At 40.3% G+C, this 19,434-nt stretch overlaps 2 protein-coding genes across 2 annotated transcripts in view; both read right to left on the bottom strand.

Annotated features, from left to right (window-relative positions):
* The window catches only part of ZSCAN25 (zinc finger and SCAN domain containing 25), a 430,575-nt gene that overhangs the window by 261,041 nt on the left and 150,100 nt on the right, over window positions 1–19,434 (bottom strand). The gene's annotated exons all lie outside the window — the stretch shown is intronic.
* Window positions 1,991–19,434, bottom strand: part of LOC128043215 (cytochrome P450 3A24-like) — a 39,582-nt gene continuing 22,138 nt past the window's right edge. The window contains exons 8-13 of the mRNA XM_052635500.1: window positions 15,906–16,033; window positions 14,777–14,843; window positions 9,433–9,593; window positions 6,800–7,026; window positions 4,381–4,543; window positions 1,991–2,086 (exon numbers count right to left, since the gene is read on the bottom strand). Coding sequence (XP_052491460.1) covers window positions 1,991–2,086; window positions 4,381–4,543; window positions 6,800–7,026; window positions 9,433–9,593; window positions 14,777–14,843; window positions 15,906–16,033 — 842 coding nt within the window. The remainder of the gene's footprint in view (window positions 2,087–4,380; window positions 4,544–6,799; window positions 7,027–9,432; window positions 9,594–14,776; window positions 14,844–15,905; window positions 16,034–19,434) is intronic.

The raw sequence follows: 19,434 nt of genomic DNA, 5'->3' as shown, positions 1-19,434 counted from the left end.
AATCTTTACCTTTTCCTTCTAATCATGTTTAAATGCCTCCTTTTCCACCTGCTGTGTGAGGAGCCACTGAGTCATAAATGTTCAGGACATTATGTCCTGGATTCTAACTGGGGCTGGGGTGGGGGATCTGTCCAGCTGTACGAGCTCAGGGCCCTGAGCAGGACCTCCAACTCTACCTTCCCCACCCACCACACAGACGCAGGTTACCTATCTACATCTATCATCTATCTATCCATGTCAGCTATCTATCGGTAGTGTATCATCCAACTAACTAGCTGTCATCTGTCTACAAAGAAAAGCAGGATGTTCACTGATACATGCAGTTCCAATCTCTGACTCCGCGGGGTTTCTTCTGGTGTCCCCTTTCCTGGACCAGGGTCTCCCTTCTCTAACAGGGAAAAACGTGTCTTGCTTAATGAATCTCCCTTTGTGTAGCTACTGCCACTCAGCGTTTTTCCAGTCCTGATATACCCCTCACCCTCCGTGGTTCTCCACACCCTGTTTAGGCTCGGGATGCCCTGGCCAGGCCACCCACCTGAGCAGACACTCTTTGCTCCTTGCCTGGACACCCATACCCAGGCTGGGCTGCTGTTCTGTGGACACCATCCCTCCTCAATCTCCAACTTGGAGCCACTGAGCCCCCCTTCTCTGCCCACACCCTGGAGGTTAAGGCTGTCAGCCTTCTGTGTGCCCCCAGTGGCTTTAGGACTGGACTATCCAGGAAATCCCTAGCAAGGAAGGGGTTGTGGATGGGAGGGGCAGAAAAGGGGAAGGAAGGGCTGTGTGCAGCTTCTGATATCAACTGAAACTGACCAGTGACTGTAGTCTTTCTCCCCAATCAACTGACCAATCAACCATCTTTTATTCCACGTTGATTATGTTAAGACAGTTGGGAATTGAGGGTAGAAAACAAACACACTTCAAGAAAACCTGTTTCCTGCCTTCATGAAATATCAGGGGAGATGAGATGAAAACTTGTCATCAAAACTAATAACATAATTATATGTGCATTTGTTGTGATACAAAATATGTGCTCAAAAAAAGTAGATTTAAACCGTGAAAGATAGCTCAGTTGTTAAAGAATCCACCTGCAATGAAGGAGACCCTGGTTGGGAAGATCCTCTTGAGAAGGGACAGACTACCCATTCCAGTACTCTTGGGCTTCCCTTGTGGCTCAGCTGGTAAAGAATCTGCCTGCAATGCGGGAGACCTGGGTTCAGTCCCTGGTTTGTGAAGATCCCCTGGAGAAGGGAAAGGCTACCCACTCCAGTGTTCTGGCCTGGAGAATTCCATGAACTGTATAGTCCATGGGGTCACAAAGAGTTGGACATGACTGAGCAACTTTCACTTTCATACTTTCTGAGAAATGGGCAAAACACTGTGGAATAATTCTTACCTATGTAATATATCAAATAGCAGTTTTGAAAAAGGCCCCACCCACCAGGAATTGTGATGGCCATGTTTAGTCACTGGCTCTCCCTGACTCAGTTGTACACATTCCCCCTAAAGTGTAGGATGGTATCCTAATACTTTTGTAAAGAGATGTTTACAGAGTTCCTCAATAGAATATTAGATTTGAAATATATAAAATAAAACCTGTGATACATTAAAACATGTCAGAACTTTAGTCACCACAATACTTCTTGTTTTCATTAATTCACTGATAAAACTGTTGAGACACTTCCTTTCTTGATCATTGCTCTGAAGGAGTAGATGTTACTAACTCAGTGTGGGTGGAGATGGTCCTTTGAGAATCAGATAAGCTGAGTGTACATACCCAGCCCTCATTAGTCACCTCTTTCACGTTACACGATATATAAAAACACAGACACTGAGAAAGCTAAACAAATGTGCAGATACCCTAGTCATCCAGCAAGTACAATAGAAGAAGCCCATCTTTATTTCTGAGTTTTACCACAAAGTAAATCAAGTCCCCTGAAATTGTGGGACACAGCTCTATGAAGAACAAAGCCCAGGTCCTTAAGGGAAGTCAAGCTCCACTTATGGTCTCATCTCTGAGCACAACCTTCAGAAAAATGGGTTTTTCCGGTCTTAAAAGTCCTTGACTGTTTATCTTCAAGGGGATCTGCAACAGTTAAGAGAACCAATGAATGAAGCACCGCCAACAAGAGAAGCAAAGTAGACAAGATGCATTTCAGACAACAGTGCTTTACAATATACAAGCTACTTTTAGCATCATGTATCTTCGGTGTTTTTTAAACTACCAATTCAATGTGTTTGAAAGCTATAGGGATGGACAGGCTGTCAATGTTTCCTTGATTAAACTTTAACACTATATGACTTTCAGAAAACTGGTCTATTTAACCATTGTTATAAAATATATGGGCATAAAGTCATTTCTAGTACTCACTATTCACTTTTAAAAGTTGTTTTAATTCCTCTTTTACTGAGATATAAATGATTAATGGTAAAAACATTTGACTTACATATATGTGAAATTACTACCACAATAAGTTTAGTTAACATCCACCACTCATAAGAGACAGAAAAGGAAAAAATAACTGTTTTCCTCTTTTGAGCACTTTTAGGATCTACTGTCTCTACTATATAAAAATGTCAACTATAAGCATTGAGTTTTACATGATATCCCTGTACTTATTTATCTATAACCAGAAGTTTGTACCTTTCGATCACTTGCATCCAGTTTCCCTTCTTTATCTTTGATTCTCTGTACTTACTCTGTAATTTCTGTAAAGACTGGATAGTGAAAGCATTCATCCATCATTCTTGCACAAAATATTATTTGAGCACTATGCCTATGAAGCATTAAGACTGTTTTTTTAAACATCCCCTGGTGCCAAGGGCAGGGCAAACGGTGAAGTTCTGATGACCTACAGGGGTTTGTCTGAGATTTTTAGCCCTGTTCTCACCCAGTCACTCCTTCTGGGTTGGGGAACCAACAGAGTGACCTTCTAACCTCAGTTGACTGAAGGACAAGCAAGGAGCTGTGGAGGGAGAAGCCCCAGCCCATGGGGGACTGGGTGGAGCTTGCAGGGGCATCTGCCCTTCCCAGGGGTGCCTGAGGCCCCCTTTCTCTCAGGGCTGAGTCCCCTGTGTGTACACACTTACAGGACATCCACAAGTGAAATGGAAACATCTCTATCCTCTTCCCTGAGAAAACTACTCAAAGGGAGGAGTTGCTTATTAAATGTATGACTCCTAGAAATAAGCCTTATTTTAGGGCCATGCTTCAGATGAATCAATGCCAACTGTTCTGTGTGCTCCTCAGACAGAGATTCCAGGTCTTTTTATAACTGTAACAAGTTGTTTTTTTAAACTTTCAAATGGTATGTATTTTCCCTGCAGGTAGACACACATAAAACAAGCAAGAACACAAATGACATTTGATAAATTTTTAAAATTCAAACTGTTCCAAATTTGCATCCAAGAGCTCTAATCAACTGCAAGTCACTCCTTAAACATTTGCCCTATGACATCAAGGCACCACTGGGCATTTACGGAAGGAATAAATGAGGGGACAGAGTTAAAGACCTTTTTAGGTACAAGGAAATAAAGGAACCAAACTGGCTGGTTCAGGGACAAAGTATAGTTAGGTGGTAGGACCCATGATGCCAGCCTGTGGTACCTGTAAACACAGCAGAGGGGAGAGTGGGCTCTGGCCTGGACGGGCAGGCTGCATGGAGGGGCGCGGGACTGAACTGGAACTCGAAGAGGGAGGATGGACTGTAGGGTGGACAGGAGGGACACACAGTCATTCTGAGAATGCAAAGGGAGCCCAGCTGGATGGCAGCAGGATCCCTGGCAGGTGAAGGGCTGTGGGAGCCCTTCCCATCTGGCAGAAATGCTTTCACTCAGGGATCACTGTGGCTGCACAGGAGGAGGAGTGGGGGAGCCCTTGACACTACACTATGGGGGAATTATTTTAGAGAGTCTGAGGTGACCTTGGCATAGGGATATTGCTCCCCAGTAATTTCTTTACACAAATAGCGGCTGAGAATCACTGTCAGGAGAGCTTCTGTAAGTTCCAGTGGAGGGGGCATCACTGAAAAGTCATGACATGTCATCACTGCTCTCACGACTTTGTACGACATTTTCCTTCCTTCCAGTGGATGTGACACCAAATTTTAAAAGTTGCTCAAGTTCACTGACTTTGTATAGTCATGTCGTGCTAACTGCCTTGACTCTAGATGACTTTACAGTTGGGTCTTTATGAAGCCACAGACTTAGCCCCCCAGAGATGAAAGACAGTTAAAGGTCACAGATGGATTCAGACAGATTCTCTTTCTAGTAAGCTAAATTATTATTTGAATAGATCACAACCTTGTAGACACAGAGAGATACACCTCAGTTAAAAAATTCACAATAAAACAGTATTTATGCAAATAATGAACTGCTAACCTGTGTTTCTTTACAAGGTTTGAAAGAGAAGTTCTGTAGGATTCTGACGATAGCAAGTTTCATGTTCATTATTGCAAACCTCATGCCAATGCAATTTCGGGGTCCAGTTCCAAAAGGCAGGTAGACGTAAGGATTTATGCTGTCCTTGTTCTTCTTACTGAACCTGAATCCACAACAGTAGATGAAACAAGTGAATGAAACAGAAAAATCACAGGAGCTCCAGGTGTGAGATTTTAACTTAAACCTTCACCCAGTAGCATAAGGGAGACTCCTGTGGGCGGGTGACTGAATCCTATTGTGCTGATTTTGCTGTGAGAAAGGTAAGCCCCTGGGCCTTCCCATTCCCCGGACCCCACAGGAGCTTTCAGTCCTGATGAGCAGATGAGATGAAGGATGTTTAAAGAAAATGTATCTTTAAATATGAAATTGACATTCAGGGTGATGAGATGCTCATGCTCTGAAAGGCAGTTAGGAAATGAGACTGACTGCAGGAAGAGTGGGTTCCTGCCTCCACGAACACTGACATTGGTCATGTGCTCAGAGACAAAGGAAGCAGGGAAAATGTCTCTGAATATTTCAGTTGTTAGTTTTCTATTATTTTCCCTTTGCTTCCTCTTGTGTGGGTATGTCTCTCTCTCCCATACACAGAGGTTGCTGAGGTCAGTAGATTGATGAGGGCATATGACTCAACTCTACTCTGGTTCAATCACTGATTTCCTTGTCTGTTCCACAAACCAATAAAGTCCCTGATGGCCAGACCTCTGCTTTACTCAAATTTGACTCCTCAAATTTGGATTTGGAGAAGTGATAATGACACTGTGGTTGTATATATTTTAAAGAGTCCCTATTATACAAAATATTCTGGAAGAATATTCTGGAAGAATACATTAAACATGATTCATAAAACTTGTGCCTATAAACTATACTGTGTATATGTCAAAAACTCTTTATAATTGGCTTTAACATTTGGATTTCTCACTCCCTCGACCAGACCCTGACACACACAGGTGAGCACTAACTCTCTGCTTGACAGCTGAGTGAATCAAAGGGAAGTACAGTGAGTGGTCTCTGGTTTTAGGTTTCTGACGCTGCAGGAGGGGAAGTTGCTGAGCTTGAGGCAGACACAGAAGTTCCCTGGTCCAGAACAGAGGACTTGGTGGACTCTGACTGTTCTTTCAACAATGCTAAGTGTACAGGTTATGCTAGTACTAGGGACAAAAGGGTGAACGAGACACAGTCCCTGCTGTCAGGGAGCTTATAGTCAGGGGCTCATAAAATGCTAGATCCCAGACAGTGCCCTAAAATGTTCAATCTAAACTTTGTTCACCATAAAATAAATGGGAGAGCATCAATTATTTCCAGAGTCCCATCTGTGCCCAAAGCAGAACCTGGCTCTGAATTCCCAGAGACAACGCTTAACTTCTCCAACGGGGCTGTCTAGATGTCTAGAGAGCAGAGGACTTCTCTTTGGAAGGTCAAAAAACATGGCGGCAAAAACGAGCTGGCCCAGGTCTACAGCCACAGACAGAACCAGGCCACCTATGTCTCCTCCCTCCTCACTGAGGCTGCTGGAACCACCTGGGATGAGACTACTAGGTCCTCAACCTACAGTCCCACAATAATAATAGAGGAAACAGCAGCCAATGTTTAAAGAAACGGAAACGTGGGAACGTTAGTGATGAATTCAAAGAGCTAAAGAGAATAGAAAGAAAGACTTAAAGGAAATAAAAACCAATGCACTTAAAATAATATAGCTGTCAAGTAAATTATAGCAGGTGTAACAATCATATATATATATATATATAAAACACAGATTTCCATTTATACTTTACTGTTAAATACAGTAAGCAATTGAAAAATAAAACTACATATAATGTCATTCTAAGTTTTAACAATCTGTATATGCATAGAAAAATGTCCTCAGGACTTTCATTGCACTATTAATGAGGCATATCTTAAGCTATTGGAGCTCCCTGATGGCTCAGTGGTAAAGTATCCACCTGCCAATGCAGGAGACATGGGTTCGATCCCTGGGTTGGGAACATCCCCTGGAGAAGAAAATAGCAACCCACTCCAGTCTCCTTGCCTGGGAAATCCCACGGACAGAGGAGACTGGTGGGCTACAGTTCATGAGGTCACAAAGAGTCGGAAACGACTTAGTGACCAAACAACAACAAAGCTTAAGGTTTTAGAAATGAACAACTAAAATTTTCTGTTTCTTTTTTTCTTTTTTAGTTTATGGTTGGTAAAGTTTTTAATCAAAAAATATCATTCTTGGAAAAAGTAAAGACATTTAACAATAAAAAGATGTAAAATAAAATGATTGTATAGTCACATATTTGTCACCCATAATGAGAGTCGTCAGAATACGCTCTGAGCAACTAGATCAGAGAGGGTCCCCTTCCCTGGGGTCTTGTACCTTTCGGGACGGAACTCCTCAGGCTCTGGCCAGAGCTGTGGGTCCCTGTGAAGCACGGAGATTGGCACCATCACTGTTGTGCCTTTGGGAATGGACACCCCATGGATTTCCACATCCTTCTTACAGAACCTCTCAAGTCTAACAGCGATTGGAAACATTCTGAGAGTCTCATTCACCACCATGTCAAGATACTCCATCTGTGCCAGGACATCGTAGGTTGGAGGCGCCTGGGAAGAAAGAAATAGATTTTGATAAATTAAGATATCAGATCAACCTTCAACTCCATCTATGTAGGCCTATTGAAATGTTAGGAGCTCCAGGGAATAATTTAAGTTGGTAAAGGACCTTAGCATTTACATACATTACTATCATGTCCTTTGACCTCTCAATGCCCATTGAGATGAAACACCACAGGTTATCAAGGAGTGTATTTTCTCTCTCATGAAAACAACCATGACTGACAGACTAGGACCCTTACTCTTAAGTGAAAAAGTCCAAAGTCAGCATTTCTTTTAAAAAGTGAGGCCGCACAACTGTACCAAGGCAAGAACGTGTAAAAGAGCAAATCCCCTATTCTTAGTTGAAGACTCCTGACTGCTCATTCTCTTCATCACACACACATACAGTCTGGAAACAATATATGAAAACTCTATAAATAATTGGGGAGAAACGAGTTCCTTTCTAAACCAAATCTGCAAATAAAGAGTACGATTGGGAACACAATTTCAGAGGCAGGGAGGTTAAAGAGGATCAGAACCCCAACCTCTGCTGCTAGAAGAGTCTCTTATTATCCCTACAGGTGTGACCCTAAGGTCTGAAGGTCTAAACAAGCCATTGCAGCCCCAGGGTCCAGGTCTCCACACATCACAAATAACTCTACTTTGGGCTGAGATCTGAAACCACTGGAGGTGATGCGTGGCTGTCACGTGGGGTTATATATATTTAAGGAGAAACATTGTAGAGGGTAAGAGTGGCTCAGGAGCCAACACCCCGGATCACAGCTTGACTAGATCAGCACCATGCACATGACTAGTGTCTGGAAGTATTTCATCTCCCTGTAGCTCAGGTTTCTCATACGTTACATGGAGACAGATGGAGCTGACCCTCCAGAGGGTTGTGTGGCAGAGACACTCACTGCTCGCCCAGCATCCATATCGGCCCCATGTATCCCATCCACTTGAGGTTATGGCCAAATCATCCTTGCCAACAGGCTGTGAACTGAGGTGATTATCTCAGTTCAGAGACAAATCAGTTAAAAACCCAGTAAGCAACTCTTGAGTTCCTTATTCCACAGAAGACAAGAAGGCCTCATGTTTCTGACAAGGCAATTACAATAAGGTAGAGGCTCTGATTCAGTTTTCCTGAGTGACTCTGTGAAGCAGAGCTGTCCACTCCATCCTCCACTAACAATCCATGTTCAGTGTGTACACATGGGTTGATGGAAAACTGTGCTATGAAAGCCCCGAGATTCCAGGCTTGTCTGTTACTGAGGCATAAGCTAGCCTCTCGTGACTTGTAAAGAATTTCTTGAAAATTAAATGCATTTATAAATAGAAAGTATTTAGAACCGACATATAAAGTAAGAAGCACATATCAGCCAATAGTACTAGTATTATAAGTATTCTTTTTTTAATTTTTAAGTTTTACTTGGAGGCTAATTACTTTACAATATTGTGGTGGTTTTTGCCATACATTCACATGAATCAGCCGTGGGTGTAAAGCAGAGAATGCAATGCCTTAGCTAGCCTTGGTCTGTTAGCAGCCTTTCAATCTTCTTGTAATCAAAAGATTCCCAATATGGGCTTTACCAGAGAAGAAATATCATCTCTAATTAATGCAGGCCCTACGAAGTATTTGAAGGACCTAGGATTTGAAAGGTCATAAGACTTGTCCAAAACCAGTCAGGTCTCATACTCGTGTCCTCTGTTTCCTACCGTATATCCTTTCTTGTACAGCAGGCTTCACCTAGTCTAAAGTTTATACAGGGCAGTAGAGTGAATTAATGGTCCCAATTCTCCATCATTTCCTCTGTCCACTCCCTTTGCCATTAACTCTGCGACGCCCTCCCATTCTGACTCGGGTTGGTCAGGTGGCTCACTTTGAACCTGTGGAATATTCACCAAATGTAATGCTAGCAGAGTTTTGAAAGTCACCCATGGGATTAGGCCTCTTGCTCATGATATCTACCACTGCCTCGAGAAGCAGACATATGGAGACTGAGACACGTGAGGAGCATGTGTGGAGTTGAGTCTGTCCAGTCGCTTATCTAAGGCCAGCCTAGATCAGTCAACACCCAGATCACAGCAAGTCCAGCCAATATCAATAGATAAATATGCAGACACTGTGAACTTGGGCAAACTCTAGGAGATAGTGAGGGACAGGGAGGCCTGGTGTGCTATAGTCCATGGAGTGGCAAAGAGTCCAAAATGACTTAGCGACAGAACAACAACAAATGCAGACACCAGAGAAATAAGTGCTTGCTGTTAGTTTGGATTCTTTTCCACTGCACCACCTGGGAATGGAGGTAAATGATTTGATGCTTATGCTTTGGGCAAAACCTCCTGAAAAGTGGAGAGAAGACAATCATGCGAAGGCTTCACCCTCCCCCTCTCTCTCCAGGTATCATCACCCACCTTATTGGGGAAAGTCGCATCAATCTCCTCCTGCAGCTTCTGCTGGACCTCAGGGTGAGTGGCCAGTTCATATATAATGAAGGAAAGAGTACTGCTAGTGGTCTCATAGCCACCAAAAATAAAGCTAATACTTTGGGCCATGAGTTCTTGGTCAGAGAGAGCTAAAAAGAAAGTCAAGACATTTTAGGTAAAGCATGGCAATGTAAAAATCACAGTTTAAATGATGAGACATTCCAGTGAAACTCCCAAACCCCTAGGGGAGATCAGGTAAAAGTAATTTAGACTCAAACTGAGAGTGATTTCTACTCTGTGTCTGCCTCACAGAGCCGAGAAAAAGCCAAGAACTGTCTTAATTGAGCTTTTCCCAGGTCTATACTATTATTGGCCCTCTGTTCCTGGCAATTCCACACCCCCACCAACACAGCTGGGTATTTCAAGAGATAGCACTTCTAACATTTTCAGTGTTATCAGCGTGTCCCTTAGAGAGTTATAAAAGAACTTTAGCTCTAAGTAAAATGGAGCAGCATTCCCTTCTAGAATATTTTATTTTTTAATATAAATTTATTTATTTTAATTGGAGGTTAATTACTTTACAATATTGTATTGGTTTTGCCATACATCAACATGAACCCACCACAGGTATACACGTGTTTCCCATCAAGACAGTGTTTCTTAATCAAAGGTGGTCATGCAAGTTTCATTCTTAGTGTCTTTTACATCCTTTTTTTTAAAAGAAAAGAAAGCTAGTCTTAAGGTGACTGTCACTTAATAGTTCATACACAGAGGATGAGTGTTATAGGTTTTTTTAAGTCATGAAGAACTTGAATATCAATTGATGTATAAGAACTTTATTTTTTTTGCTTTTATTTTTATTTATTAATTTATTAATTTTTATTTTCACTTTATTTTACTTTACAATACTGTGTTGGTTTTGGCTACATTGACATGAATCCGCCACAGGTGTACATGAGCTCCCAAACATGAACCCCCCTCCCCATCTCCCACCCCACATTATCCCACTGGATCATCCCCATGCACCAGCCCCAAGCATCCTGCATCCTGCATCAAACATAGACTGGTGATTCGTTTTTTACATGATAGTATACATGTTTCAAAGCCATTCTCCCAAATCATCACACCCTCTCCCTCTCCCTCAGAGTCCAAAAGTCCGCTCTACACATCTGTGTCTCTTTTGCTGTCTTGCATACAGGGTCATCATTACCATCTTAATTAAAAGCTTCTGCACAACAAAGGAAAATATAAGCAAGGTGAAAAGACAGCCTTCTGAATGGGAGAAAATAATAGCAAATGAAGCAACTGACAAACAACTAATCTCAAAAATATACAAGCAACTTATGCAGCTCAATTCCAGAAAAATAAACGACCCAATCAAAAAATGGGCCAAAGAACTAAATAGACATTTCTCCAAAGAAGACATACGGATGGCTAACAAACACATGAAAAGATGCTCAACATCACTCATTATTAGAGAAATGTAAATCAAGACCACAATGAGGTACCACTTCACACCAGTCAGAATGGCTGCGATCCAAAAGTCTACAAGCAATAAATGCTGGAGAGGGTGCGGAGAAAAGGGAACCCTCTTACACTGTTAGTGGAAATGGAAACTAGTACAGCCACTACGGAGAACAGTGTGGAGATTCCTTAAAAAATTGCAAATAGAACTCCCTTATGACCCAGCAATCCCACTGCTGGGCATACACACCAAGGAAACCAGAATTGAAAGAGACATGTGTACCCCAATGTTCATCGCAGCACTGTTTATAATAGCCAGGATATGGAAACAACCTAGATGTCCATCAGCAGATGAATGGATAAGAAAGCTGTGGTACATATACACAATGGAGTATTACTCAGCTATTAAAAAGAATATATTTGAATCAGTTCTAACGAGATGGATGAAACTGGAGCCGATTATACAGAGTGAAGTAAGCCAGAAAGAAAAATACCAATACAATATACTAACACATATATATGGAATTTAAAAAGATGGTAATGATGACCCTGTATGCAAGACAGCAAAAGAGACACAGATGTGTAGAGAGGACTTTTGGCCTTCTAGAATACTTTAAATTATTCTAGTTAAGGTGCAGCTTGATTTAAGAGATTTATGATACTAAGGCTATATGATAGGGGAAATTGAATTATATTTTATCAAAACATTTCCAGGAACATGAGAGTACAATACTGGGCTACAGTTAAACTCTTGGTACTCACAGAGTGGTCCATGGACCAGCAGCATGAGCAGGATCCAGAAGCCTAATACAAATTCAGAACTATGGAAACAACATATGAACTCCAATCATGAGATGTGGAGATGTATGAACACAATGTAGCCTGAGAAGTATGGATTATGCCCTTGAGAATCATCAGGTAATACAAGACCTGGGGCACAAGCCTTCAAGGGGATGATCGAGATATGTATAGAAGCTACAGAAATCAACAAAAAGCTTAAAGAGTTGTGATGATCCTAGTCTAATCAGTGGCGTTAAAATAGCAGAAGAAAGAATGTGTGCATATAAGGACATAGGTCAATGTGAAATATAGAAAAATTAGGTCCAGAGAGTAGAATTAGCAATGCTGATTCAACTCCAGCCTGAAGGTCATCCTCTCAGTATACATCCCCTCTTTCTGCTCTTTATTCTTATCAAACAGCCCTGTGATTATACACTGGTCTCCATTTTTATTTTCTCCCAAGAGACCAAGCATGCTCAGGCTCTCAGCTATTTGATGGGACTGAAGTAGGACCTTTGTTACTTAGAGCACTCAACTCAACGTGGTACCTGCCCCAACCAACTGACTAACAATAAAAGCAATATAAAATGAGTGTAATAAAGATTTAGACAGTTCTAGTTCCCCAATGATGTTATGTGTGATGTTATCATGGATAAATTCAACCATCAAATTCATTCTCCAATTAGCATAAACCACAAAATACTCAAAGTTTAGAGTTGTGCTAACATATGAGTCTTCAAGTTTTAATTGATTAAAATTAAATACAACTTATCATTCAGGTTACAGTAGCACTAGTCACATGTCATGGGACTTCCCTGGTGGCTCATATAGTAAAGTGTCTGCCTACAATGCGGGAGACCCAGGTTCCATCCCCATGTTGGGAGGATCTCCTAGAGAAGGAAATGGCAACCCAATCCAGTATTCTTGCCTGGAAAATCCCATGGACAGAGGAGCCTGGTAGGCTACAGTCCATGGGTCGCAAAAAGTCGGACAAAACTGAGTGACTTCACATTCACTCACTCAGTCTCATGTCAAATACTCAACAGAAACTTATGTCTAGTGATTACTATATTGAACAGAGCAGATATAGAATATATCCTTCATCACAGAACGTTATACTGAATAATGTACTTGGAAAAATGATAAATGATAATAATAGATAGATATAAGTAGGTGTACATACAAGAATAGACATATTGAGAATGGGCTGGAGTTTATCCCTGCTTTCAAGAACCAATTTTATAAAATTAATAATTTTGTGAGGTTATCACAAGTTATCACAAATTTTGTGAGGTTATCAATCCATTGGTAGCTTCAAATTAATCATGTATGAGTATTCATGTCATGGAATTAAAACACACCAGGGTCTTTTTGTTTGAGAGAGAGAGAACATGTTTATATCAGTGATTTGAGGTAGATATAGAAATCTTTTTTATTTTTACACCTGGGTAAAAGTAGTTGATGTTCTGAAAGTTGTCCACCGATTATCTAGAAGCAAAGAAACCCTAGTAGCAATGAACATTTTGAAAATCCAAATTTTGGGTTCTAAATACCATTATTTCTCACTAAATGGAACCAGAACTTCTTAAAGAAATGGCTGATTCCAGGGGAAATAGAAGAGAAAGCTGGAATGCCTTGCATAAGGAAATGAGGAAGTTCTTGGAAAATGATAAATGAAAAGGATACAGGATACTCTGTATACCACAGTGGTGGACACACATCATTATACATTTATCAAAACCCATAGAATGTACAATATCAAGATTCGATCCAGGTGTGAACTATTGTCTTTGGGTGATAATAATGTATCAGTGTAGGTTCATTGATTATAACAAGTGTATCACTCCAGTATGGACTTCAGATATTGAGGAAGGCTATATGTAGGTGGGGGCAGAATGAATATTGGGAAACTCTGTACTCTTCAACCAAGATTTTTTAATTTATGCCAAAATAAAATGGCCTATTGAGAACACTTTTCAGGAGAAAAAAGTAGTATGTATATAGGAGCCCACTTGAAAGGGCTCCAGTGGACAAACCTGAGCAAATCTGTAATCACAGTGAAGAGTGATGTGAGAGAGTAAGATAGCTATTCATGAGATATACTGATATAAACAAATAAATGATTGGGGGAGAATGGAGAGCTCTCCCTATGAAACAACATCAGCTCATAAATACAGAAGAATGATGGGTTTAGAAAGGCATGTTTTAATCATCATAGTAACAATGGTTTCGGTCAAAAGCCATCCATGAATGGGTGACATCCATGAATGTCCAGTGGGTGACAACTTGAAGAGGAATAGAATATTTACAGTCTCAAAGTCTTCTCCCAGAAATTACGTGTTAACAACAAAGGGGAAAAAAATAATACTTTACAGTAGAGTAAGCTGGTGAAAACAAGTTTAAAAGTGTTCCAAGTTAAGGTCACCAACACTGGGGCAATGTGCCCCCTGATGAATGAAGGGATAAAGCCTTGATGCAAATATTCAGACAGAGGTTCTGACTTCGTGGGTCTGGAGGAGCCTGAGAATTGATATTGGAACTAAGCTCCCCAGAGGTTCAGCTGTAGTGATCCACACCATAACTGACTTTTGGGCATGACATCCTTGTTTTTTTTTTTTTTTTTTTTACACTTAAACATTTACTTAAATATATCCAGTCTGATGACATTATGTAAGTACACTATATTCCAGAATGATTCAAAAATGGTATAATTTAAAACATTTTAGCCTGGAGATATTAAAGCATATATATCCCCATTTTATTTTATTTATTTATTTTTTTTTCGAATGCCATTCTCCCAAATCATCCCACCCTCTCCCTCTCCCTCTGAGTCCAAAAGTCCGTTATACACAGCTGTGTCTTTTTTCCTGCATGACATCCTTGTTATACTTGCCCTTCAAGCTCTGAACAAAGTTGTGCCTGCAAACTTCTAGGAAGTACCATGGTCTACTCTTTCTTTCTGCACAAGTGTCTTTCTTCAATTTGGCCTAAATTCCCATCTGCCTGGAAAACTTCCTGCACGTTTTCAGAACTGGCCCCTACCTCTGCATCTCCCCACTGTGGCCCCTCTGAAGCTCTCCTTGATTACCTTTATGATTGTCTGTTTCTTTGGAATTCTGGGAGTTAATCATCAGCTGAAGAAAATCCACACGTGGCTGTAAGCAAAAAGAATTTCTATGAAAGAAAGTTACTTGTGAAGTTATAGACAAATCAGGAGTGCAGTATTTAACCTCTTTCCTGAGAGTATGGCCCCTTAAAGAGCAGAAGTCTGACTATTATTGCCTGAGTCTTCAGTGAACCAACATTCACCTACAGACCTTGGAGAACATGACGTTTCCCAGACAGAAACCCGCCATCATGTCAGTGCTTTCTGGTCCTCACTCTCTCTGATCTTTGGTTTCTCTGGCTTTTGAAACAGCTTCCTTGCCAAAGAGTTGCCTGCTGTCTCTCCTGTCACACCTGTTTGTTCAGGAGAAACTCCATAACTTGGATCCTTCTTTTCCTTCCAATTTTAATTCCTAATGAATTACCACACAAATTAATCCCCTCACAGGTGCAAAGTATATTGGCAGCTGTTATAGAAGCATCTTCAAGGCCTTGACCCTTTTCAGTGACATCCTAGGTACAAAACCCTCTGTTCCCCTGACCTGCAGACACGCTTGTGTCTCAGGCCTCATGGAGGCAAAGGTGGGTTAAACAGCTTGCAGCCTCACAGCCCAGAGAAAACCCCTGCCCATGCCAGACTAGGAGAGGGCTGCAATTTAACACAGAAGTCACTCCACCAACTGACTGATGGGGCTTTTCATTGCACAATCTATAAAATAGGAGTCTTGGAATCAAAGTGGATTCTTTACCAGTGTAACATTGGGGAAATTACAATATCAGTAAAATCATTTTTAAACTAATTCTTATCCTTTAACAGTTTATTGAATGGAAGTTGTAAAGCTTTTATCTCAACAATATTCATACAATGACATACTAATATGCATGCCTACAATTAAATTTAAACAACACTCTCTGGCTCATGTTCTTATTTCTTCCCCAACCTCCACCTTCCTCATCACTCCACAATGATATATTAATAACTCCCCAGTTCTAAAATCTATACTTCTCTACCTATCTTTTTAAAACTGCAGAGAAGTACACAAATCATATGTATGGAGGTAAATAAATTTTCAAAAAGTGAACACCCTCATGTAACCACCACCAGATTTTACCTTTTGAATATCTTTGAGGCGACTTTCTTTTATCTTTTTTACGGATGTTGCCAAAAAATTCACAGCACTTTTTGGAAACATGCTGATATTTAATACTTCAAAGATTGGGATAAGGAATGGAAAGAGTGCTGAAGAGAAAACATAAAAGAAAAGCACGGTAAAAAAATCAAAATTTACACAGCAAGTATAATTTGCTCTATCTATCAGAGAAAGATCAGAATCACTCCCATTGTGACCTTTGCTCAGACTTCCAAGCCAGTGACTGAGCAAGGCCAAGTCCACTTATGGGGCCTTCACTATACTAGTGAAATCAGTAGTCCCTTCTGCCTTTTGGAATGATCAAGGAAACAGAATTATACTCCTTAAATTGGTAGTTTTTTAATCTATTTGATTAGAGTCTCTTTGGATAAACCACAATAGTCTGCTACTCTAATTAACTGTTTCATTCAAACAACAATTCAAGATAACAATTCAGAATAGAAATAAAACAGTATGCGTCTTTCAGCCATAATGGAATTAAATTAAAAATCAATAACAAAAATTGGGAAATTCACAAATAGTGGAAATTAATACACTCCTAAATAATCAATGAGCTGTATACTATATAAAAAATGAAACCAGGAATTACTTTGAAATAAAGAAAGATGAAACTATTACTTATGAAAATGAATGAAATATAGGAAAAACATTGCTCATGGAAAAGTTTAAAGCTATAAATGTCTACTTTTTAAAAAGAACAAAGATCTCAAGTCATGAACCTAACTTTCCACCCTAACTCACTGAAAAAAGAAGAGCAAATTCAACCTAAATCTAGATGAAAGAAGAAAGTAATCAAGACAAGAGCAGAAACTAATGAAATAGAGACAATAAGCAAATTTGGAAAACTCAGCAGTGGCCACAGGACTAGAAAAGGTCAGTTTTCATTCCAATCCCAAAAAAAGGCAATGCCAAAGAATGCTCAAAATACCTCACAATTGCACTCATCTCACACGCTGGTAAAGTAATGCTCAAAATTCTCCAAGCCAGCCTTCAGCAATACGGGAACCATGAACTTCCAGATGTTCAGGCTGGTTTTAGAAAAGGCAGAGGAACCAGAGATCAAATTGCCAACATCCACTGGATCATGAAAAAAGGAAGAGAGTTCCAGAAAAACATCTACTTCTGCTCTCTTGACTATGCCAAAGCCTTTGACTGTGTGGATCACAATAAACTGTGGAATTTTCTTCAGGAGATGGGAATAACAGACCACCTGACCTGCCTCTTGAGAAACCTTTTAATCTTTTAATTTCATGGCTGCAACCACCATCTGCAGTGATTTTGGAGCCCCAAAAAATAAAGTTTGACACTCTTTCCACTGTTTCCCCATCTATTTCCCATGAAGTGATAGGACCAGATGCCATGATCTTCGTTTTCTGAATGTTGAGCTTTAAGCCAACTTTTTCACTCTCCTCTTTCACTTTCATCAAGAGGTTTTTTAGTTCCTCTTCGCTTTCTGCCATAAAGGTGGTATCTCCCGGCAATCTTGATTCCAGCTTGTGTTTCTTCCAGTCCACGTTTCTCATGATGTACCCTGCATATAAGTTAAATAAGCAGGGTGACAATATACAGCCTTGATGTGTTCCTTTTCCTATTTGGAACCAGTCCGTTGTTCCATGTCCAGTTCTAACTGTTGCTTCCTGACCTGCATATAGGTTTCTCAAGAGGCAGGTCAGGTGGTCTGGTATTCCCACCTCTTGAAGAAAATTCCACAGTTTATTGTGATCCACACAGTCAAAGGCTTTGGCATAGTCAAGAAAGCAGAAATAGATGTTTTTCTGGAACTCTCTTGCTTTTTCCATGATCCAGTGGATGTTGGCAATTTGATCTCTGGTTCCTCTGCCTTTTCCAAAACCAGCTTGAACATCAGGAAGTTCATGGTTCCCGTATTGCTGAAGGCTGGCTTGGAGAATTTTGAACATTACTTTATTAGCATGTGATATGAGTGCAGTTGTGCAGTAGTTTGAGCATTCTTTGGGTAGTATACTCATTTTTACTCTACTGATTCTTATAATTCAAGAACATAGTATATTTCTCCCTCTATTTGTGTCATCTTTGATTTCTTTCATCACTGTTTTTAAAATTTTTTCTTTACTTTAGCTGACTCTGATTTTAGTTTTTTTAATATAAATTTCTTTATTTTAATTGGAGGCTAATTACTTTACAACACTGTATTGTTTTGCCATACATTGACATGAATCCCCCATGGGTGTACATGTGTTCCCCATCCTGACCCCCCCCCTCACCTCCCTCCCCATACCATCTGTCTGGGTCATCCCAGTGCACCAGCCCCAAGCATCCTGTATCATGCATCGAACCTGGACTGGAGATTTGTTTCACATATGATAATATACATGTTTCAATGCCATTCTCCCAAATCATCCCACCCTCGCCCTCTCCCACAGAGTCCAAAAGACTGTTTTATACATCTGTGTCTCTTTTGATGTCTCGCATACAGGGTTATTGTTACCATCTTTCTAAACTCCATATATATGTGTTAGTATATTGTATTGGTGTTTTTCTTTCTGGTTTACTTCACTCTGTATAATAGGCTCCATTTTCATCCACCTCATTAGAACTGATTCAAATGTATTCTTTTTAATGGCTGAGTAATACTCCATTGTGTATATGTACCACAGCTTTCTTATCCATTCATCTGCTGATGGACATCTAGGTTGCTTCCATGTCCTGGCTATTATAAACAGTGCTGTGATGAACATTGGGGTACACATGTCTCTTTCAATTCTGGTTTCCTCGGTGTGTATGCCCAGCAGTGGGACTGCTGGGTTGTATGGCAGTTCTATTTCCAGTTTTTTAAGGAATCTCCACACTGTTCTCCATAGTGGCTGTACTAGTTTGCGTTTCCACCAACAGTGTAAGAGGGTTCCCTTTTCTCCACACCCTCTCCAGCATTTATTGCTTATAGACTTTTGGATAGCAGCCATTCTGACTGGTGTGAAATGGTACCTCATTGTGGCTTTGATTTGCATTTCTCTGATAATGAGTGATGTTGACCATCTTTTCAACATCATCAGTGTTTTACAGTTTTCTGTATACAGGACTTTTGTTTCTTTGGGTAAATTTATTCCTAAATATTTTATTCTTTTTGTTTCAAGATGAATGGGATTGTTTCCTTAATTTCCCTTTCTGATTTTTCGTTGTTAGTATATAGGAATGCAAGGGATTTCTGTGAATTAATTTTATATCCTGAGACTTTACTATATTCATTTCTGGTGGCATCTTTAGGGTTTTGTATGTAGAGAATCATGTCATCTGCAAACAGTGTGAATTTTACTTCTTCTTTTCCAATCTGGATTCCTTTTATTTCTTTTTCTTCTCTGATTGCTGTGGCTAGGATTTCCAAAACTGTGTTGAATAGTAGTGGTGAAAGTAGAGACCCTTGTCTTATTCCTGATTTTAAACGAAACGTTTTCAAAGCAATCTTGAGAAAGAAGAATGGAACTGAAGGAATCAACCTTCCTGACTTCAGACT

The sequence above is a fragment of the Budorcas taxicolor genome, chromosome 2 (assembly GCF_023091745.1).
Source record: "Budorcas taxicolor isolate Tak-1 chromosome 2, Takin1.1, whole genome shotgun sequence".
In the NCBI taxonomy this organism is placed as follows: Eukaryota; Metazoa; Chordata; class Mammalia; order Artiodactyla; family Bovidae; genus Budorcas; species Budorcas taxicolor.
This window is presented reverse-complemented; position numbering and strand designations above follow the sequence as displayed.